Genomic DNA, 24,357 nt, shown 5'->3' on the forward strand with positions numbered 1-24,357 from the left:
TGGGTGGCTCACATCTCCGTGGACACAACCCAATCAAAAGGTCCACCCATAATAAGTCACCACAAGACTGGATTAAAAAAATATGGCCTTTCCTGGGGTATAATAGTCTCAAACCGGCACACCCACTTTAGACAGAGACACTTGTTTTGTCTGTTTTATATGTTTCAAAACATGGCCTTTGAAAATCATATTCTGCTGCTGCTGTAAAATATGAAGATGAATCATTTGAAGTTCATGGAATGTAATTATTTACTATTTTCCCCCCTTTTAAAATACTTTATATTTTGATGTGCACTCAAACTTACAGAACTGGTACAAAAATAATACAAATCCCATACTGAGAACTCCAGCATACCCCTCGGCCCCCAGAAATCAGATTCATCAATTTAAACTTTTTGCTACCTTTGCCACTTTAATTTCTTTTTTTCTCTTTCTCTCCCTCCCTCCCTCTTCTAGCTACCTACCTACCTATTTTCCTGTCAGTCTATTTTCTGAACACTTCATTGTAGGTTGTATACATCATGCTTCTTGAATACTTAATACTGCCTTGTGCATTTCCTAAGAACAAGGATATTTACTCCTATAACCACCTTAAGTGCATTTATCAAGTTGAGAAGTTTAACAGTGACATAAAGCTTATAGTCTATATTCCAATAGTTTCATATGTCCCAGTAATGTCCCTTTGAGCCTTTTCTCCTCTTTGGCTGGATCCCATCCAGGGTCATGTATTGCATTTAAATGACATTGTTACTTTAGTTGCTCTTTCTTTTATTTTTTGATTGTGGGAAAACATATACAATATAAGCTTTCCCATCTTAACCACTCCCAAGCATACCATTCATTGGGATTAGTCACATTCACAATATTGTGATACGTTCTTCACCTTCCAGTCTGCCATTACTAAAACTTTACCATTTCCCCAAACAAAAAACCCACACCCATTTTGCATTAACTCCCTGCTCCCCCCAGCTCTTGGCAACCTGTACTCTAAATTTCTGTCTCTATGAGTTTGCATATCCTCTGATATTTTCTTTGTAGTTACCATGGGGCTTAAATTTAACATCCTAAATCTATAAAAACCCATTTACCTTGATACCAACTTCAATAGTTGTATTAGTTAGGGTTCTCTACGGAAACAGAACCGACAAGAGATATCTGTAAATGTAAGATGTTATAAGAGTGTCTCATGCAGCTGTGGGGATGCATGAGTCCGCATTCTTTAGGGCAGGATGCATGAGTTCAAATTCCACAGGGCAGGATGCAGGAGTCCAAATTCCATAGGGCAGGCAGTGAACTGACAATTCCGATGAAGGTGTTCAGTGAACTCCGTAGGAGACACTGGCTAGCTGAAGAAGTGAAGGCTCTCTTTCTTTCTCCCTTAGAAGTCTTCAACTGATTGGATTAAATCCAGCTAACTGAATTCTCTCATTGCTGAAGACACGCCCTTTGTTGATGTAATCAGTCACAGGTGCAGTCAGTTGACTGAAGATTTAATAAACCAGCCTTCTGGTTTATTAACCAGCCACAAATGTCCTTGCAGTAACAGGCCAGTGTTTGCTTGACCAGACACCTGGGTACCATCACCTGGCCAAGTTGACACACGAACCTAACCATCACTGTAGTATACTGAAACTGTGTTCCTATGACTCCTCCATTCTCCCACCTTTGTGTAGTTCATGTCACAAATTACATGTTTATACATTATGAGTCCAAAACCAGTGATTTCTTATTACATTTTATGCATTTACTTTTTAGATCCTGTGTGTTCTAGTTTGCTAATGCTGCCAGAATGCAAAACACCAGAAATGGATTGGCTTTTGTAAAAGGGGGTTTATTTGGTTACACAGTTACCGTCTTAAGGCCCTAAAGTGTCCAAGGTAATGCATCAACAATTAGGTACCTTCACTGGAGGATGGCCAATGGTGCCTGGGAAACCTCTGTTAGCTGGGGAGGCACGTGGCCAGCATCTGCTCCAAGTTGTGGTTTCAAAATGGCTTTCTCCCGGGACATTCCTCTCTAGGCTTTAGCGCCTCAAAAATGTCACTCTTAGTTGCTCTTTTGGCGTTTGTTCTCTCTTAGCTTCTCCGGAGCAGAAGTCTGCTTTCAAAGGCCATCTCCATAATGTCTCTGTAAGCCGAAGCTCCTCTCTCAGTTTCAGTGCATTCTTCAAAGTGTCCCTCTTGGCTGTAGCTCCTCTTCAAAATGTCAGTCTCAGCTGCACTGAGTTCCTTCTGTTTGTCAGCTCATTTATATGGCTCCAGTGATTTAATTTAGACCCACCCTGAATGGGTGGGGTAACACCTCCGTGGAAATTATCCAATCAGAGTCATCACCCATAGTTGGGCGGGTTGCATTTTCGTGCAAACAACCTAATCCAAACGTTCCAACTTAATCCCCACTAGTATGTCTGCTCCTACAAGATTGCATCAAAGAACATGGCTTTTTCTGGGGGACATAATATATACAAACTGGTACACTGTGGAAATAAAAAGTGGAGTTACAAATATACAATAGTACTGGCATTTATATTTACCCCAGTTGTTAACCTCAGCAGTCTTTGTTATTTCAGCGTCTTCAATCTGTTATCTATTTTCCTTTCCTTACAACCTGCAGAACTCTCTTTAGCATCTCTTATAGAGCCAATTTAATGGTGACAATGTCCCTCAGCTTTTGTTTATCTGGGAATGTCTTAATCTTGCTCTCATTTTTGAAAGACAGTTCTGCCAGATATAGAATTCTTGGTTGGCAGTGATTTGGTTTCAGCACCTCAAATACGGTATCCCACTGCTCTCTTGCCTCCATGATTTCCAATGAGAAATTGGCACATAATCTTATATATGTGATGCATGCTTCTTTCTTGCAGCTTTCACAATTCTCTTTTTATCTCTGGCATTCAACAGTCGGATTATTATATGTCTTGGCCTGGGTCTATTTGGGTTTATCCTGCTTGGGGTGGAGTTTGTTGAACATCTTGGATGTGTATATTCATGTCTTTCATTAAATTTGGGAAGTTTTCAGTCATTATTTCCTTAAATATTCTCTCTGCTCCTTTCTCTCTTTCTTCTCTTTTTGGGACTCCCATGATGTATAGCTTGTCATGCTTGATGGCGACCCACAGGTTCTCCAGGCTCAGTTCTCTTTTCTTCATTCTCTCTTCTTTCTACTCCTCAGACTGAATGATTAAATTGCCTTGTCTTCAAGTTCTCTTTCTTCTGCCAGCTCCAATCTTTTGTTGAATACCTTTAGGGAATTTTTACTTTCTGTATGTCATCTTCAGCTCTCTTTGGTTCCTTTTCAAAATTTTTATCTCTTTAGTGATATTCTCTTTGTGTTCATCTGTTATTTTTCTGATTTCCTTTAGATCGTTGTCCATATTTTCCTTTCTTTCTCTAAGTATACTTAGGACTGCTTTTTTAGTCTTCGTCTGTTATGTCCTAGGTCTGATCCTCCTCACCAATGGTTTCTAATGCTTCAGTGTTTTCCTTTGCCTTGGCTATTGCTTTCTCTTTCTTTGTATGTTGTGTAATACTTTGTTGAAACCTGGGCATTTTGATATTTTAATTTGTTAATGCTGAAATTTAGACTCCGAGGCATTTGTTCCTTAAGCTTGTATCCTACTAGTATTATGACCAAGTTTCCTTTAATGCCGGGAGCTAACACACACACACACACACACACACACAAAGGAGGAGTAAAACCTTTTGCCAGTCTTTGCAGATTGATCTTTGCAAGTGTTCTCTCTCAGAGTTAATCCATACAATCAGTTTAGAGAATAGCTCCAGGACAAAGAATAGGGGCCTCTCTGATCCTCTCTGTGCATGCTTCTTGTCTGGGGCATGCACATCTGGCCCTAGGAATTCCCTCATTTACACATTTACAAATGTCCCCTCTTCCCTAGGAAACAGGTTCTTCACCATCCTGGGCACTGCACTTTGTGTCCTAGAACCAGCAATCCATTGCCCCAGGAAGTATGACTTGACCACTCTCCCACAGCATTCTGTAGGACAGCTCTCTGAGCTGCCTTCTATACTCAGGGCAAGTTCTGGTACAGTAAGTCCTTCAGGCCATCACCAGACATATTGCATTGGGACAGACATACATGCTCCCAGAAAATGCACGAGGGCTACCCTGCTCCCTCTGGAACTGGGATCAGAGATCTACACTGGGAGTGTTGCTGGTACATGCCAAGGGGGTGAGAGGTGGGGAGGGGCCAGCCAAAGTGTCATGAGATCCTACTGCTTTTAAGAAGCTTTTTCTTGATTCAGTACTCGCCCTGTTACTGCAGTCCTTTACCTGTTTTCTGGAGCCCTGAGACAGATGTTTCTGCTAGTTCTTACTGGTTTTTCAAAGCTTCTGTGAGGGATGGAGTCCTGAACTTCATTACTCTGCCATCTTGATTGGTTATTTTATCTGGGAAATGGTATATTACTTTTTCTGGTTCAGGTGATTAGGAAGGTAGGACAAAGATAAACAGTAAATAACCTTTAAACCATTCAAAAGCGTACTTTAAAAATTGTAGTTATTTTCTCATTTAAAATTAATTTATTTTAAACCAGTGTTTTGGTACATTGCTTCCAGGCTGGAAATGTTTTCCTCAATTACTTTGAACTGTTAGACATACACCTTGCCTGAGATTCAGATAGGGCCCTTTGCTGAGGCGCTCACAAATTTGTGACGATTAAATTTCTAAACTGCACTGAGAAATGTTGCTTCATATCAAAATTCCATAACAAATCAGTATTATGTTAAGTTCAAAGATGTTTTATTAGGTTATTAGTAAGTGAATGTCTGTGGTAATAGTCTTATAATCTCATTATTAACCTTTCTTTTATCAATTCATTTAGAGTTGATATTGTTAAGTATATTATCCAGGGATTGTCTTCCACCCTTTTTTTTTCCAGAAAGCCTGGAATGCTTGGACCTTTTAGTGGGATATCTCTCTTGATGAGTGGACCTTCATTAAAGAAATTAGAAGTTTTGTAATAAATTTCAGAATAATGTATTGTTCCCCAACTACTTCATTACATGTGGCCATTATGATATCAAGTTACTCTAAAACATTTCCCTTATTTTTTGGACATAAAATATTAGTCTCCAAATAATATACTGCTTGTAAATTATGTTTCCTAAGGAATAAAAGATTCTGAAAGATTAATTTTGAGGTATAATTTTAAATGTTTCCTAAGGAATAAAATATTTTGAATGATTAATATTTTAGGTATAATTTTATTTCTTTAAGCAGACTTAACTGATGGTTTTAAGCACAGAAATAAAATCTAATAAGTACATTGAATTTCTGTCCATTTTCTGAAAATTTTCAGGACTTTTTACCTAATTTGAAACTCCCTAACATTGGTTCATGTTTCTTTTGACACATCTACATCATTTTTTGGGTACTTTCTTACATTTTGACACAACAAAATGGTCCAGGCTCATCGTGTACTATTTTTGCCTTGATATAATGTATTTCTTTAGTTATCAGTGGTTCCTTTGAATGGAGAAGGGTATTTAGAAAGCAGTTATCTGTGTGCAGCATGTGTTCATTGCTGCTGTAGTGTCATTTTTTTGTGGGCTGTTTCAGAAGACAGAGCTGGGAGCATGAGATAAGCAGCTAACTAAGAAATAAAATAAAAAATCATGAGTTCATACTGACATATCCAATTCAACTTCCTAGCCTTTCCCCATTCCATGTTTTTATTTCCCTTCTCCAACAGTGGGAAACCTGCTCTCAACATCATCGTTATATTTATGCTTGTGTTTAGTGCCACAGTACATAGATAGTAGTTTCAGAATTGCTATATCCACAGTCCTTGTTATAGGCAGAGTAGCCTCAAGATTCTCAGTCTCTTCTCTTGAGTGTGTGTGTGAATTGTGAGTATGATGGGATGATCACCCCCATTAGTAGGTTATGTAAAATGGGTCAGTTAACTTAAAGAAAGTGAGATTATCCTCAGTGAATCTCACCTAATCAAATGAGCTCTTAAAAGGATACGGCTCTAAAGAGATTTGATGTGTGAGAGGTATTTGACTATGTGGAGGTTCTCTAATTCTCTTTTGCTGGCTTTGAAGATTGAAGCAGAACTTGTAAGCTTTGAATTCAGATACATAACTAAAAGAATTTCCAAGCAAAGTTTTAAAGGTGCTACCGGGTTTCTTCTTGCTGCTTATAGTAAAATGTGAGAGGAGAAAAATATGAAGAACTTTTACAGTGCAATAGCAAAAGAACAACCCAAATAAAAAATGGGCAAGGGACTTGAATAGACATTTTTCCAAAGAAGATATATAAATGGCCAATAAGCTTATGAAAAGATGCTCCTGAACATCATTAGTCATTAGGGAAATGCAAATCAAATGTAGATGATGGCTACTATTATTTTATAAAAAAGGAGAAATTGGAACTCTAGTACATAGATGTTGGGAATGTAATATGGTGTAGTCACTGTGGAAAGTAGTATGGCAGTTCCTTAGAAAGATAAGTACAGAATTACCATATGATCTGACAATTCCTCTTCTAGGTGTATACTGGACAAAAAATGAAAACAAGGTCTCAAATAGATACTTATATACTAATGTTTATGGCAGCATTATTCACAGTAGTCAAAAGGTGGAAGTAACTCAAGTGTTCATCCACAAATGAGTGGATAAACAAGATGTGGTACATACACATGATAGATCATTAATTGGCCATAAGAATCAATGAAGTTGTGAGACATGCTGTAACAAGGAAGAATCTTGAAAACATTATGCACAATGAAATAAGCATGGCACATAAGAACAAATACTGTATGATATAGCGTACAAGAGATGACAAGAAATAACGAATTAACAGAGATAGAAAGAAGATTATAAGTTACCAGGGAAGGAGGAGTCAGGGGGGTGGGTGGGTGGTGTTTGGGAAGATAAAAAATTAAAAAAAGAAAAGAAATTAAGTAAACGAAATAAGCCAAACACAAAAGGACAAATATTGTATGATGCCATTTATATGAAATATCTACAATAAGCAAATTCATACAGACAGAAAGTAGATTGGAAGTTTCAAGGTGCTGGGGATAGGTGAATGAGGAGGTGTTGCTTAATGGATACAGAGTTTCTGTTTTGGGTGATGAAAAAAATGTTAGTAATGGATGGTGATGATGGTGGTCTGGTAGTCCAACATTGCAAATATAATTAATGCCACTGAATTGTACACTTAACAATGGTTATCATGGTAAATCTTATGTATATGTTACCAGAATAAAAAATTTTAAAAAGAAATTAAAAGTATACCTCACAGATCTTCCCAACCAAACCAGAGTACCTCTAGGAACCTTAAGCATGATGACCCTTAGCCATCTCAGTAAGAGTCATAGGTAAAGAAGGGGTTATCTTGACAAGATTTGTGGGCATGGCCTTTGTTTAATGGAGATTAGAAGTGTGAGAGGGATTCAATATGAAAAAGATTCTCTTGCTGATTTTGAAGTTGGAGGGGGCTGTGTATCAAGGAATGGATGTGGTTTATAGAAACTGATATCTAGAAGCTATCTGGCAGACAGATATCAAGGACATGGGGATCTTAGTCCTACTGTGGTAAAGAAATAGAAATCTCCCCAAAACCTAAATGAGCTTAGAAGCAGAATCTTCCAGCCTCCAGAAAGGAACAGAGCCTAACCAATATTACACCCAGTTTGTGAGATCCTGAGCAGAGAGTCTGGCCATGTTGTAATCCTGCCATGTAAATCCTGCCACCAAGTTTGTGGTAATTTGTTACACAGCAATAGAAAACTAATTCAGTTTTGCAAAAACCAAACCTAAGTAATGATGAAAGTCCTTGATGAGGTGGAAGGGATTATGATTAAGCAAAAGAGGAGGAGTTAGCTTTGGGTAAGAGGAGGGAATATTTTTGCATTGGGTATGAAAGGGATAAAGATGGACTCAAATGCAGATATGTTTATAGGTGGTGGGCCTTGCATAAGAAATTGAAATTGTCACCATCTACTGGCAAGGTTATTTCTTAGTTTTGTATTGGGAGATGTTGAGATGGTGCCTTCAGTAGGATAGTAAAGACTTATAACAGCTATTGATGGTTGTGAGAGAAAAATTACTTGACTTGTTGGAGCATTAATGGCTGCAGAATGTAAATTTGTGGAAACACTCATTCTGCATGTTCATATGAAATTCCTAAGTCCTATTCAGGAGTCTCAGTGTTTAATTGAGTATAACTATTGAGAGGAGGGGAGGTATTCTGGAGTGAAAGTTGTTCATTGTAGGTACAGCCAAAGGGCACTAGGGGTTGTTATGCTGAGAGAATGGTTTAAGTTTACAGAAAACTGGAAGATAGAAAGTTGTTTGACCAGTACATGGGATATTTAGAGCTTAGAACATATTACGCAGTAAATATTTGTTAAATCAATAAATTTTGGGAGTTTATGGTTTCTAAAGAGGAATCTTGTGGGTGAAGGCAGGGTTAGCCATCATTGGGGCTGCTGAAATATTGGAAGAGTTATTGGAGTTGAGTAGGTCAAGGAAGAAAGAATTTTGGGTGCTCCTTGATGTTTTCAAGAGTGTGATGGATTACAGCAGGATTTGGCAAACTGTGGCTGGTGAGGCAGGTCCAGCCTGTAGCCTGTTTTTGTAAGTAAAAAAGTTTTACCGGAACACAGTCGTGCCCAACATTATGGCTGCTTTTGCACTACAATGGTATAGTTGAATAATCTCAACAAAGACCTATGTGGCCTATGAAGTTCATATAGTTATTATATAGTCCTTTGGAGAAAATACTTGCCAACTCTTGAATTAAAACTATTAATATTCTCTCCAGCAAAGGTACTCATGAAAATTTTGCTGTCAATGTCAGGAGGTTTGGTGATTCCTGAAAGCATGTAGATGGACTCTGGTTAAGAACTTTTGGATTGGAGTTCTCAGTATGTTCCCTGCAGCATTTCATTTCTTCATAGTAATTGGCTTTGTTAGTTAGCTCACTTTGCCAAAGAGTACTTTCATTTTGTGGGTCACGGAGCCTCACCTCATTCAGTGGCTACAAACAGCACCCCAGTAGGGCAGCTGTTTTACATCTGTATCATTTTGGGAGCCACAGGAGTGTGGGCAGATTAGTACAGATCAGCTCACCTCTGTGTGTGTGTGTGTGTGTGTGTGTGTGTGTGTGTGTGTGTGTGTGTGTAAGGGAAATCAAAACTGGTCATGGTTAGTAATGTCCTCTCTCTGTGCAAAGTACAGAATGTTATAAGAAATGAATATTTGCTTAATTCTTCTATGTTCTTTTTAGTTAAAGCCATTAAATAAAGGAAGGGAATCTTTCAGGAGAGCATATGTTTAAATAAAGGGGAAAGAGAGAAAAACTAGTTATTTGATGAAAATGTGTTTTAGTCACTAATTGTTCTTTAATAAGTGTCACTTAAATTCTCCCTCTCTCCTCCCTACTATTAGTCGTGGTGCTGAATCTGTTTAGATCCATTTTAAGAATCCTTAGTTGAACTTCATTTTGTTATGACTAAGGGCACTTAACATTCCCATTGCCTTTGTCATGCTCCCATCTTTACAAACAAGAAACAACATTCAAAGTCTTTTAGATTTTTTTCAGTTTAACCTGCTTTTCGTGTTCTTTTTTTGGGTACTCAATAGCTAAGGTGATCATGTTTATAAATAAAGATGCTATAAACATTTGTGGGTATGGTTTTGTGCGAACATAAATTTTAGAATTAGTTGGGTAAATACCTAGGAGCACAGTTGCTGGATCATATAATTAGACTATGTTTATTTACCCTTGTAAGAAATTGCCAAACTGTCTTCCAAAGTGACTGTACCATTTTGCATTCCCACTAGCAATAAATAAGAGTTCCTGTTGCTCTTCATCCTCACCAGCAATTGGTATTGTCAATTTTCTGGATTTTAGCTATTCAAATAGGTGTGTAGTGAGATCTTGTTATTGTTTTAATTTGCATTTCCTAATGACTAATGATGTTGAACATCTTTTTATGTTTGTCTTCCTTATGTCTTTTTTGTTGAAATGCCTGTTCATATTATTTTACCCATTTTGGGGGATGCTTTTTTCTTATTGTTTGTTTTGAAAAATATTTTATGTATTGTAGATACAAGTCCGTTGTCAAATATGTATTTTACAAATATTTTCTCCTACTCTGTGGCTTTTCTTTTGATTCTCTTAACAGTGTCCTACCCAAAGCAAAAGATTTTTAATTTTGATGAAGTCCAATTTATCAGTTTTTTTCTTTGATGGATCATGGTTTTTTTTTTTTTTTGTTTGTTTGTTTTTTAACACTTTTTTGTTGTGAAATATAACATATACAGAAAAGAGATAACTTTCAAAGTATGATTTGTCAAGTAGTTAGAGAGCAAATGTCAAAGAATGTTATGAGTTACAGTTCTACCATTTCAGTTATTTCCCTCTAGCTATTCTAGTACCCTAGAAACTAAAAAAATTACTTTTGACTTTTAAACTCTCCCTCGTATTTGAAGGACAGTTTTGCTAGGTATAGACTTCTTGGCTGGCAGTTTTTCTCTTTCAGTGTCTTAAATATATCATTCCACTGCCTTCTCCCCTCCATGGTTTCTGATGAGAAATCCATATTTAGTCTTATTAAGCTTCCCTTTTATGTGATGGATCACTTTCTCTTGCTGCTTTCAGAATTATCTCTATCTTTGGCATTTGTCAGTCTGATTAGTAAGTGTTTTGGAGTAGGTCTATTCGGGTATTTTCTGTTTGGGGTACCTTGTACTTCTTGGACCTTAAATTGATGTTTTTCAAAAGAGTTGGGAAATTTTAGGCTATTATTTTCTCAAATATTCTTTGTGCTCCTCTTCCCTTCTCTTCTCTTGGGACACCCATGACACTTATGTTTATGTGCTTCATGCTGTCATTCAATTCCTGGGCGTACTTTTGCATGCGGCACTCTTCAGCCACTGTGTTCAGCCCTGGGTTTATGTGGATTTGGATTCCTGTGCCTGTATCTACATGGGGTTCTGTCTCCCTGATGTGAGTGGGTATATATGGTCTTCATCCGTGGCAGGAGGGAGACTGGCCATGCTGCCTCTGTGTGAGTCTTAAGCTGCTTGGGACCAGGTGAGGCAGACGGATCCGGACTGATGGGTATGTGCCATAAATCTCATACCAGATGTTTCTTTATTTCTTTTTCTTTGATTCAATGTTTATGGAAACCTTTTCCAATCTCTGTTGTCCTCCAGGGTTCCAAGCAAGTGAGATTTGTTGTTTTATTAATTGATTCTGAGTAGAGAGTTTTCTAGTGTATGTCTTATGTTGCCATATTGATGACATCTCCCCTCTTATAATTTGCTCACTTTTTAATTGTGTTGTCTTCTTGATATTCAGACTTCTTTATATATTCTGGATACAGCACCCTTATCAGACATAGGATTTGCAAAATTTTCCCTCAATCTTTGGGTTGTCATTTCTGTTTCTTAAAGGTGTCTTTTGAAGCACAAAGATTTAAATTTTGATGATGTCCAATTTATCTATTTTTTTTTTTTTCTTTTGTTGCCTTTGCTTTTTGTATCATCTTAAAGAAACATTTTCTAGATCCAGGAATATGGAAGTGTTTTATTCTAAGAGTTTAACAGTTTTAGCTTTTACATTTAGGTCTATAATCCATTTTGAGTTCAGTATGATATGAGATTTCCAGTTTCGTTCTTTTGCATGAAGATATCCAGTTGTGCCAGCATCCTTTGGTAAAAAGACTATTCTTTCCCCATTGAATTGTCTTAACCCCATTGTAAAAAATGACTTCACCTAAATGTGTGGTTTATTTCTGAACTATCATTTCTCTTTCATTGATCCCTATGTCTATCCCTATTCCAGTACTACCCTGTCTTGATTATTTGATTACTGTAATCTTTCAAAATGTAGTAATAGGTGGTTTCTTCATTCTATGAAGACTCATTTGTTGGAGAACTCCCTAAAACACAAAATGGGTGAAGTTGTCTGTGGCCAGAATGAATGACATATATTTGCTATAGTCACTCCATTCATGTAGTTGCTCAATTCAATAGCCATGCATTCATAAGTCATTATCGCCCAGCTACAATTCCTTAGTGAATCCTGTTGTCTCTGTCTTTAAAATATATCCCAATTATATTCATGTCTCAACACTTCACTGGTGCTCCGTAGTCAAACCCAGTGTCATCTTTCCCATGATCCACTCACATCAGTATCTTTCCCTTGTCCCGGTTGCTTCTTCTTTTGTCTTTTGTCTTTCTCTTATGTCTTTTCACAGAGCAGGCAGAATTTTTTTTTAAGTATTTATTTTGATATGATTTCAAACTCAAAGAAAAGTTATAAGAATAGTAGAAAGAGTTTCATCATACCCTTTTTTTCAGATAAACCAATTTCTGGCAGTCTATCCCATTGCTTTATCTTCCCTTCACTCCTTCTGCTACTTTTCTTCCCTTTCTTCCTCAACTAACTCTCCCTCTCTCCCTCCTCCTTCTTCTCTCTGTCTCTCTCTCTCCCTCCTCTCTCTCTCTCTGTCTGTAAGAGTGTATGAAATGTATGTACAGTCATTTCTCATTATTCATGGAGTTATTTTCTGTAAAGTTCCCATGAGCAGTGAATTAGCAAATAACTGAACCATTTTCTCAGGGGAAATACAGAGTTTATAGCCTCTGGTCAAATTTTTTCAATTGATCAATACATAACCTGGTTTTATGTGTGTTTTTCTTAAAGGATACCTTATTTAATATAAATTATTGATCCAGTAATATTGAATTCATGGCCAACAGCAATATAAACTCATGCCTGAATAGTTTATCTAACACACGTATTTTCTTTCCAGGGCACATCACATACAGTGTTTTAGAACACTAAACAGCACTCCAGCATTACACTAGGGGCCATTTTAACAGTAAAATCACCAAAAGAAAGTACAAAAATATGAAAAACATGTAACTAAATATACCACAAAAAGGACGCTCTTTTTATGTCCAGGAGTGACTGTAAAAGTGCAGTGAGTTTTGATTTGGGGGTTACAAATAGATTGCATTGAGAAGATGAATTTGCAAATAATGGAATCTGTGAATAATGAGGATCTACTGTATATGTATCCATATATGTGTGCATGTTTGTATATACATATATAAACACAACATATAAAGTACATATATATGTTTAAATTTTCCCTATTTAAAAGTAAGTTGCAAACCTCATGCTCATTTGCTCTAAGTCCTTCAGTGTATTTTCCCCCAATAACATTGCTTTGTCTTGCACACCCGCTATATAGTTATGAAAATCGTTAAATTTAAAATTAATAAAATGCTGTTACCTAAGCCATAGTCCAAATTCAGGTATCATCAGTTGTCTCAATAATCTTCTTTTTAACTCTTTTCCCCTCAGGTCCAGGCTTCTATGAAGACTATACATTGCATTTAGTTGTCATGTATTTTTGTTCCCATTAATTGGTTATGACTCCTCTTTATCTTTTTTTTTTAACTCAATTTTACTGTGATATATTCACATACATTAAGTCAACCACAGTGTAGAATCAGTTGTTCACAGTACGATTATATAGTTGTACATTCATCACCACAATCAATTTTTGAACATTTTCATTACCACATGCAAAAAATAATATGAATAAAAGTTAAAGTAAAAAAGAACACCCAAAACATCTCATATCCCCCATCCCTCCCTATTGTTCACTTATTTTCTGTCCTCGTTTTTCTATTCATCTGTCCATACACTGTATAAAGGGAGTGGGAGCCACAAAGTTTTCACAATCACATGGTCATACAGTGTAAGCTATATAGTTATATAGTTGTCTTCATTAATAAAGGCTACTGGGTTGCAGTTCAATAGTTTCTGGTATTTCCTTCTAGCTATTTCAATACAGTTGAAACTAAAAAGGGGTACGTATATAATGCATAAGAATAATCTGCAGAATGACCTCTCGACTCTATTTGAGATCTCTCAGCTACTGAGACTTTATTTTGTTTCATTTCTCTTCTCCCTTTTGGTCCAAGAAGGCTTTCTCAATCCCATGATGAGAGGGCCAAGCTTATCTTCATGAGTCTTGTCCCATGTTGCCAGGGAGATTTACATCCCTGGGAGTCAAGTCCTTCATAGGGCGGAGGGCAATGAGTTTACCTGCAGAGTTAGCTTAGAGAGAGAGGCCACATCTGAGCAACAAAAGAGGTTCTCTGGGGGTGACTCTTAGGCACAGTTTTTAGTAGGTTTAGCCTCTCCTTTGCAGCACAGGGGTAAGCCCTAAGATTGAGGGCTTGGCCTTCTAAATTCGTAGCCCCCAGTGCTAATGAGAATATCATTAATTCCCCAGGTAGGGAAATTTAATATTTCCACATTTTCCCCCAGTCCCTCAAGGGAGCTTTGCAAATACATTTTCATTCTCTGCCCAAATTACTCTGTGATGTATTGGGGCTTCACACTAACCTGTATAAAACAACCATATTTCACTCCCTATTCAACATTCCATGTCATTATAGTGTTTGAATAAACTGACCATACAAGTTAAATTATATAATGTGTTAGAAAAAAGTACAGATTTTCCACCTAATGAACATCTGTTCCTTTGGTCTCACAAAGAAGTTGAACTTTTAAAAACGCGGTCACTATTGTTCCTTACCCTTTAGTCTGACTTACTTTAATCCTAACCAAGTCCATTTCATTCATATCGTTAATTGAAGTCTGATCTTTTTTTTCAGACTCCTTAACGTTTTCTATATGGGGTAATGCTGACATTCATAGCTGCCAGACTCTGGCTCTGAGTCTTAGATGTCACACAGATCCTAAAGTTCTAGGGACTGACCCGGTTATACACAAAGAGCTCAGTGATTCAGAATTTAGAAATAACCGTTAGAACTCAGGAATAGATGAACTGTTATAAGAGCTTACAATCTAGGAACCTGTTCTAGTTTGCTAATGCTGCCGGAATGCAAAACACCAGAGATGGATTGGCTTTTATAAATGGGGGTTTATTTGGCTACACAGTTACAGTCTTAAGGCCATAAAGTGTCCAAGGTAACACATCAGTAATCGGGTACCTTCACTGGAGGATGGCCAATGGCGTCCGGAAAACCTCTGTTAGCTGGGAAGACATGTGGCTGGCGTCTGCTCCAAAGTTCTGGTTTCAAAATGGCTTCCTCCCAGGAAGTTCCTCTTTAGGCTGCAGTTCTTCAAAAATGTCACTCTTAGTTGAACTTGGGATATTTGTCCTCTCTCGGCTTCTCTGGAGCAAGAGTCTGCTTTCAACGGCTGTCTTCAAACTGTCTCTCATCTGCAGCTCCTGTGCTTTCTTCAAAGTGTCCCCCTTGGCTGTAGCTCCTTGTCAAAACATCACTCACAGCTGCACTGAGTTCCTTCTGTTATGTCAGGTCATTTATATAGTTCCACTGATCAAGGCCCACCCTGAAAGGGTGGGGCCATGACTCCATGGAAATATCCCATCAGAGTCATCACCCACAGCTGGGTGGGGCACATTCCAAAGAAACACTCAAAGAAATCTAATCAAAACTGATAATGTCTGCCCATACAAGATTACATCAAAGATAATGGCTTTGGGGGACACAATACATTCAAACTGGCACAGAACCTTTACAGTAAGCCTTCCCCTGATAACCTATGCTCTCAGACTCAATTCTCAGAGTTTGCACATTATAGTTAGTCCATATTAGTAAGGTTATAATGTTTTCTTTCCATTTCTGGTTTATTTCACTCAACATACTGTCGTCAATGTCCATTCACCTCACAACTTCACTCATTCTTGTCGCAGCTCAATATTCCATTGTATGTATATACCACAGTTCTCCATTCCATTCATTGGTTGATGTACTCTTAGGCCACCTCTGTCTACTGCAAATCATGAATACTGCCACCATTAACCCCACTGTGCACCTGTCCATTTGTGTCCCTCTTTTCAGTTCTTCCAAGTATATACCCAGTAACAGGGTTGCAGGACCATGTGGCAACCCCATGCTTAGCTTCCTGTGGAATCACTGCACTGCCCTCCAGCATCAGTGAATTGGTACAACCTTTCTCCACATTTTCTCCAGCACTTGTCTCCCTCTGTTTATTTTTTAGGTGGTTTTATTCACACACCATACATTCCATCTTAAGAAAACAATCAGTAGTTCCCTGTATAGTCACATAGCTATGCATTCACCACCACTATCTATATAGGGATATTTCCATTTCTTCCACAAAGAAAGAGGAAGAGACAAAAAAAGTAAAACAAAAAAAGAAAGAGAAAAAAAGACAACTATAAAAGCAACTAAAGAAAAAATAAAATAAAATACAATTTAAAAAGTCAGACACCACCACCAATGCCAAGAATCCCATAACTCTGCCTTACATTCCCAGCTTATAGACATTTAGCTTTGGTATACTGCCTTTGTCACAATTAATGAAGCATATCACGCTGTTACTGTTAACTATAGACTCTAGTTTGCATTGATTATGTATTTTTCCCAATACCACCCCATTTTTAAAACCTTAGAAAGCTGACACTCATTTGTTCTCCCTCATGTAAAATCATATGTGTACGTTTAATCACAGTCATTGACCACTCTAGATTTCACTAAGTTATACAGTCCTAGTCTTTATCTTCTACCTTTCCTTCTGGTGTCCTATGTGCCCCTAACCTTCCTCTGAGATGGGTGTGCTGGAGTGGAAAGCTGCTCCCTGCCTTGTGGTGTGGCCAGCGGTTGTTCTGGTTGAATAAACTCACCACGTTCTTTCAGACGTAATTTCTCCGCTTTTTCATCCAAGTCCCCACTGTGTATTGTAGCGGTCCCTCTTTTGGCTGCCTGTACCCTGAAACTGCTGTCCTGGGTGTTTTCTGCCTTTTCTCTGTATTTTTTTCATGGAGGGGAAGTTTGCTCTGCCTCACCTATTCTGCCATCTTCCCGGAAGTCCACATTCTATCTCCTGAGGGTTCCCCCATATAGTTTTAATTACAGTGTTTTTATATCTTGTGCTATATTTAGTAGGGTATTTTCTGGAGTAGTTTTTTCCCTTTTCTCATATATTTATTCTTACATATGTATTATGGAATCAAGATTTTTGACACATTTTTAGGAAATAGGGCTTTGTTTCCCTCAGCTCTTTGTTTGTGCCTTGCTCGTTTGTAAATGCTTTCCATTCTTCTAAATTGTTTTCCATTGAAGAAAAGACTCGTGATCCTTGAGGAAGCTGTATCTGTCTTTCTTACTATGGTTTTGCTTTTTATTTCTTTCCTAAAGAGAGAATGCCATTTTTCCCTCCACACTTCTTAAGCACCTATTATATATAAGCTCTATGTTATTTGAAGTGGGATACAAAAGTAAGTTAAACATTTAAGTCCCCTTTTAGACAGCTTATAATGTACAAATGTTCAAAAATTATATAACAATGTAGGAAGTACTTCAGTACAGTATTCATGATATTGAATGGAAACACATAGTAAGACATCATTGCTATTGGAGTTGCTTCTGAGGAACCTTCAGGGAAGAAGTGATGTTTGAAATAAGTCATGAAGGTGGAGTTTGTCTTTTCCATGTGAACAAGGCAGAGAAAACTGAACCTACAAAGATAGAGAACTCTGAGAGCACATAGTACATAAAATGGCAGACGTTGATTATATATGGCTCTGACGATTCATGAGCAGTCATTTGTGATACACTCAAGGCTCAAGTCTCTGTGGCTAATTATTGAAAATGAGTCTATATTTGTCTTATTCCTCTACTTTTCTATGCAGTGCATAGTAATATTTGTGAATTTGGGGGTTTGGAAGCTTCCTTGCAGATGTCCGGAATCTATGGTAGTTCACATGCCTAGAGTGTGTAGGGCATGCACATGTGGCTTTCATAATGGGAGATGAAGCCAGTAGGCAAGCACCAGATTATGAAGAACTCTAAAGACTAACTAAAATAGAGCTGGGATTTTTATCTTATAGGGAGCACTGATTTATTCAAAATGTCTTAGCAGAGGAATAATGTGATCCTGTTTGTATTTTAGAAAGCTCATAGTCTATTGATTTGTTTTTAAGATAGGATATTTAAGAAAATACGTAAGAGAGGACTCAAAAATTCTTTGTTAGAAGTTTAAAAAATTCAATTTTTCTGCTTTTTCTTTCAGTGTCACTGGCCTTTTCTTGCAGCTAGGTATTATGTTTTGTAGATGATGTCATTATCATTGAAGTTAAGATTTTGATGAGAAAAATTTGGTTTAACTGAAAAATAATATATTTTTAATACTACTTTTCATTTTCAAAAGATAATCTGCCCATCTATGTGTTAATTACATTTGACAGATATTTCATAAGCACCTTTAAGTATGGGTTTGTGTCCTGAGTTCTTCTCTAGGTATATAAAGATGCATTAATTCATCCAGCATTTACTGAATGTCTAATATATCCCAGTCACAATTCTAAATATATTGAGAATAGAGCAGTGAAGAACTCATGCAACTGTCCTCGCTCTTGTGGAGCTTACATTTTAGAATGCAGGGAAGAATTTAAAAAATTATAATACATAAATGAACAAGATCATTGAAAGAGTAGCAAATCTGTGGAGGCAGTGAAAAAGAGTAATGAGATAGCGAATGGAGGAGCTACTGAAGATTGGGTACCAGGGAAGGCCTCTCTTTTTTTTAAATATAATTTTATTGAGATATATTCACACATCATGCAGTCCATCCAAAGTATACAATCAGTGGTTCACAGTATCATCACATATTTGTGTATACATCACCATGATCATTTTTGGAACATTTGCATTACTCCAGGAAAAAGAAATAAAAATAATGAAGAGGACCCTAAACATTCCATACCCCTTACCGCTCCCTTGAATTGATCACTGGTATTGCACTCTACCCAGTTTTAAGATTTACAATAGAGGTGGGTTAGCTAAGACAGTGTAGCATTGTGAGAGGATTGGTGGAATCAAACAAAACATCCAGAAGTAGATCCATATAAACATGGACATAGACTTTTTTTTTTTTTTTTTTGCTATATAGTTACACAATCATTATCAAAGATCAAGGCTACTGGATTACAATTCAACAACTTCAGGTATTTCCTTCTGGCTGTTCTAAAATGCTAGACATGAAAAAGAAATATCTATATAATGTGTCAGTATTTGTAGTCATTTGTTAAATCCAAATTTCTCAGTTACACCTCCTCCTTCTCATTTGATATTTCTCTCAGATATCTGGGCAATGACTATTTTAACTTCTTTGTGTTGGAAAGGGGTGTTGACCTTATGGGGTAGAGGCATGGAACTGGTTGATGTTCTTGGAGAAACTAAAACCTCTGGGTTTCAGGGCTTATCTGGCATGGGATCAATCTGGAGGCCTTAAATTTCTGAAGAAATAATCTTACTAAGAAACACTTTTGTAGAGACTTAGATAGAGCCCAGTGCACTCCTTAAGGTTTTCAGGAATAGTGTTGGTTGCGGCATTGCATACTGTTGTAGTTTGCAATGTCTGGCTAAAGCTTGCATAAGAGTAACTTTCAGAATGACCTCTCACTCTATTTGAAATCTTTTAGCCACTGAAATGTTATTTTGTTCCATTTCTTTTCCCTCTTTTGGTTCAGAGGGCATTTTCCGTCCCATGATGCCAGGGCCAGGCTTGCCTTGGGAGTCATGTCTCATGTTGCTGGGGAGACTTAAACCACTCGGAGTCATGACCCACATGGTGGGGGGGTGGGTTATTTGCAGGTTTGGCTTAAAGAGAGAGACCTCATCTGAGCAACAAAAGTGGCTCTGTGGGGGGTGACTCTTAGGCATAATTACATGCAGACCTAGCATCACTGTTGCAGAAATAAGTTTCATAAAGGCAAGCCTCAAGATTGAGGGTTTGGCTTCATCAATTGTGAGTCCCTACTGCCTGAGAGACTATCAGGAATCTCCAGGTAGGGAAGTTTAATAGTTCCACATTTTTTTCCAGTCTCTCAAGTAGACTTTGCAAATTCTTTTTTATTTTCTGCCCAAAGTACTATGCAATGTATCTGAGTATTACATCAACCTGTACAGAATAGTATGATCTCATTCCCTATTCTAGGTTCCATGTACTTTGGTTGTTTAAATAAACTGACCAGACAGGTTAAATTAGATAGTGTGCTACAGAAAATTTAAATTTTGGACCAAATATACATCTCTTCCTTTGGTCTCACACAGAAGTTGAAGTTTTAAAATACAGACTATATCATTCTTCACCCTGTAGTCTAATTTGCCTTAGTCCTATCCAGGTCTGTTTCATTGATATTTCAAATTGGAGTCTCATCTCTTATTCATCTTCTTTAATGGTTGCTGTATGGAGTAATGCTGACTTCAGAGCTGCAGAATTCTAACTCTGAGTCTCAGATTTCACACAGGTACCCAATGTTCCAGGGAACTGCCAGGTTATACACAAAGAGCACAGCATCTCAGAATTTAGAAATAACAGTTAAAACTCATGAATAGATGTAACTGCTATAAGAGCTTACAATCTAGGAACCTTTACAATGAGCCTTGTTTGAACATTATGTACTTCTTAATCATCAGTTGCCCATTCTCTGCCCTCTTTCTATCCCTCGAGAACCTGTGCACTAGAATTCAATTCTCAGAGTTTTTCAATTATAATAAGTTTATATTAGTGAGACCATACATTATTTGTCCTTTTGTTTCTGGCTTGTTTCACTCAACATAATGTCATCAAGTTTCGTTCATCTTAGTTGCATGCCACACATCTTCATTCCTTCCAGCTGCCGCTCAATATTCCATTCTATGTGTACACCATGATTCACCCTTTCGTTCATCAGTCAGTGTACCCTTAGGCCACCTCCATCCATTGCAAATCATGAATAATGCAGCCATAAACACTAGCATGCAAATGCCTATTCATGTCCCTGCTTTCACTTCTTCCAAGTCTTTGTCTAATACGGGGTTGTAGGATCATGTAGCAACCCTATATGTAGTCTCCTGTGGACCACCACACTGCCCTCCAGAGGAGCTGCACTATTTCACTTCCTCACCAACAGTGAATAGGTGCATTTCTCTCTTCACCTCTTCTCCAGCACTTGTATCTGTCTGTTTTTTTTTTAAACAGGTTTATTCACACACTGTACAATCCATTCTAAGTATACAAGCAGTGGTTCCTGGTATAATCACATAGTTATGCATTCACCACTACAATCTATGTGAGAAAATTTCCATTTCTTCTGCAAAGAAAGAAGACAATGACTAAAGAGAAAAAAGAAACAAAAACAACAACAAGAATCCCATACCCCCCCCCCCTTAAATCTTCTTCTTATTGACGTTTAGCTTTGGTATATTGCCTTTGTCACAATTACTGAAAGAACACTACAATGTTACTGTTAACCATAGACCTTAGTTTGCATTAAATGTATTTTTTCCATATACCATCCCATTTTTAACACCTTGCAATGGTGACATTCAATTTTTCCCCCTCAAGTAAAAACTTTCTTGCATTTGTATATTTAATCACCATCCTTGTCCACTCTATATTTCACTATTTTATATAGTCCTAGTTTTTATCATCTATCTTTCCTTCTGTTGTCATACATGTCCCTAGCTTCTCTCTTTCAACCATAGTGACATCTGCTTTGTTCATTAATCTTACAATATTGTACAACCGTCACATAGTATTGTGCTGTCCATTTCTGGATCTTTAAAACCAATCCTGTTGAACATTCTGTACTCCTTCAGCATCAATTGTATAAACTCTACCCTCTTTCTAATTCCTAATAACCTGTGTTCTCAACGTTAACTCTCAGAGTTTGTTCATTATCGTTAGCTCATATTAGTGGGACCATACAGTTTTGTCCTTTTGTTTCTGGCTTATTTTGCTCAACGTAATGTCCTTAGGGTTCATCCATACTTCATGACTTTATTCTGTCTTACAGCTGTGTAATATTCCATTGTATGTATATTCATTCATCTGTTGAGGGACATTTGTGCTATTTCCTTCTCTCGGCAATTGTGAATAATGCCGCTATAAACATTGGTATGCAAATGTCCATTTGTGTCCCAGCTTTCATTTCCTCTGGATATATACCTAGTAATGGGATTGCTGGATCCTACAGTAATTCTATAGTTAGCTTCCTGTGGAACCGCCAAATGTCAGGGAAGTCCTCTTTTTATTTGAACTTATCCTTGAATGGTAAGAAGGAGCCAGGCAGATAAAGATCTGGGTGCAGAATCCTGGCACAGGGAATAGCAGGTACAAAGAATCCAAGATAGGAACAAAGTTGGCATGAAGGAGAAATATGGGGCTTAGGGAGTAAAAAATGGAAAGCAGCCCTTTTTTCTAAGGATCTCAGGATCTAATAATGGAAATTAGAGTGGAGGAGCGTGTTACGAGATAAAATGAGGATAAAATAAGGTGAATTTGTAATTAAAATAAGTATGCATTTTGGGTGACTAACAAGTTTTATTCTTAAAAATGTCAGTTTCTGCTTAGTTTATTTTTTATCTATTTTTTAAAATCTTTTTTTCTTTGTCTTCTTTTTTTAAGGGTCACACAGCAATGCTTCATACTGGTTCATGGCATCCCAAAATAAAGGGAGAATTTGTGACTTGCTCAAATGATGCGTGAGTATTGTTGATCATCCATCTAATACATTCTATCTTCAAATATTTTCTTTAACATTTGTATTTTAACATGCCTGGCAGCAAAGTAGGAAATAGAGTATTAGGAATCCTCATTTTTATATATTCTTGTTCTTAACTCTGATTTTGGCTGATAATGTAAGGTTGATTGAATAAATATGGGAACTACAAAAATGAGACCTGGCATATATTCCAGTAGAGTTTATCAGGAAACATGTGGATCGGATTGATGCTACTAAGTAGATTCAAATGGCTTTGAAGTGGTGACTAATAATTTGATATTTTTTTTATGGTATGTGTGAAGTAAAACTGATTTTCATGTGACTCAAATAGCTAATGTAAGCTTATTGGTTAAGTGATTATTTTTCGAAAGTAATAAGCTTCCAAATAGATTTAAATTGCTATTAAGTTGCTATTAAGAAGACAGTTTAGCATTTTATATGTTGGTCTAGGACTCAAGAATATTACAGATAATAACTGAACAGCTTTTTCTTGCATTGTTATATTGTATGATTCATTTTAGATATTAAGAGTAGTTCACAAGAATGCACTATCTATAATATTACAGAGAAAATTAACATGAAAAATCTTGATAAATTGAAAAATGTGGATGCTGTTATTTATGTTAAGTAGTATTATATTTTATATAAAAGAATGTTTTTGTTCTCAGGCTATTTTGTTTTTCATCTTTTAGCTCTCTGATATTTATAAATGCCTCATTAGCATTCAGAATTACTGTTCATATTCTTGGATATTTTATGTTTTCTGAAATTAATTTTTAGTGTAAGAGACAAAATACATAATTTCACTTCCATAGTGGAGTTAAAAAATTAACTTGATTTAAAAGGAATGGAAATTTGGTAATCTATACAAATAAGAATGTGACTGAAAATAAGAGTACATTTGATTAAAATTTCTGGTAAATAGAATTATTCAGTGTTGATTCTTTTTTTATTTTATCTTAGTCTTATTAGCAGCATAATTATCTTTACAAATACTTAAACTATGTCAGTTTAAAGTTACATTTATTCAGCATTAGGAAATCAAATTTAAGAGCTAATTACATTAATAGTGTACCACTACCAAGTAAGGAGTATTCTAGGAGTTCAAGGATATTTTACCACTAGGAAATATTACCATTAGATAATTTATCAATATAATTAGTTATTTAACAATGAATGATGAAAAATCATATGACTTTAACATGCAATAAAAGTAACATTTGATAAAATTTAGTAGTCTTTCCCAATAAATGTTCTATTATGAATAGGAAGAAATTACTTACATCTGATAAAAGGTATCTGCCAAAATTGAAAGTAAACATGTTAAGTATTGGAGTACATGAAGCTACCTGCATTTATCTGGAAACAAAACAGGGATGTCTACAAGTATTATGCAGCGTAAGTTTAGAGACTTTATAGAATGCAGTAAGATAAGAAAATGAATAATTGATATCAATATTGTAAGAAAAGAAATAACACTATTAAAGCACAGGGAAATCTAAGCTACTCTGGTTAAAAACTTAACTGAATAAAGCAGTTGGAGAAAACATTTGGTTCTCAGAAATATTTAAGAATGAGTCTGAATGGTGGGTTCTCATACTTGCTAACTCACTAACTTTTATGGGCTCTATAGCAGCTTTCCCACATTGCCAGACTAGTGATCCCCAGGAAACATTTGACCTTTTCTTGGCTTCTGACACTGGATAGTAATTAGTTATGAGCTAAGCTGTGGGAGAACAGCCCATTCACTCAAAAAATATAGCATGCTCACTGTGCAATTTACATCTCC

At 36.8% G+C, this 24,357-nt stretch overlaps 1 protein-coding gene across 2 annotated transcripts in view; it reads left to right on the plus strand.

Moving 5' to 3' along the window:
- WDR70 (WD repeat domain 70) overlaps positions 1-24,357 on the plus strand; it is a 558,042-nt gene that overhangs the window by 217,871 nt on the left and 315,814 nt on the right. For both annotated transcript variants that reach the window (XM_037799489.1, XM_037799490.1), the window contains exon 9: positions 22,472-22,548. In XM_037799489.1, coding sequence (XP_037655417.1) covers positions 22,472-22,548 — 77 coding nt within the window. The remainder of the gene's footprint in view (positions 1-22,471; positions 22,549-24,357) is intronic.

Source organism: Choloepus didactylus, chromosome 11, assembly GCF_015220235.1.
Source record: "Choloepus didactylus isolate mChoDid1 chromosome 11, mChoDid1.pri, whole genome shotgun sequence".
NCBI lineage: Eukaryota > Metazoa > Chordata > Mammalia > Pilosa > Megalonychidae > Choloepus > Choloepus didactylus.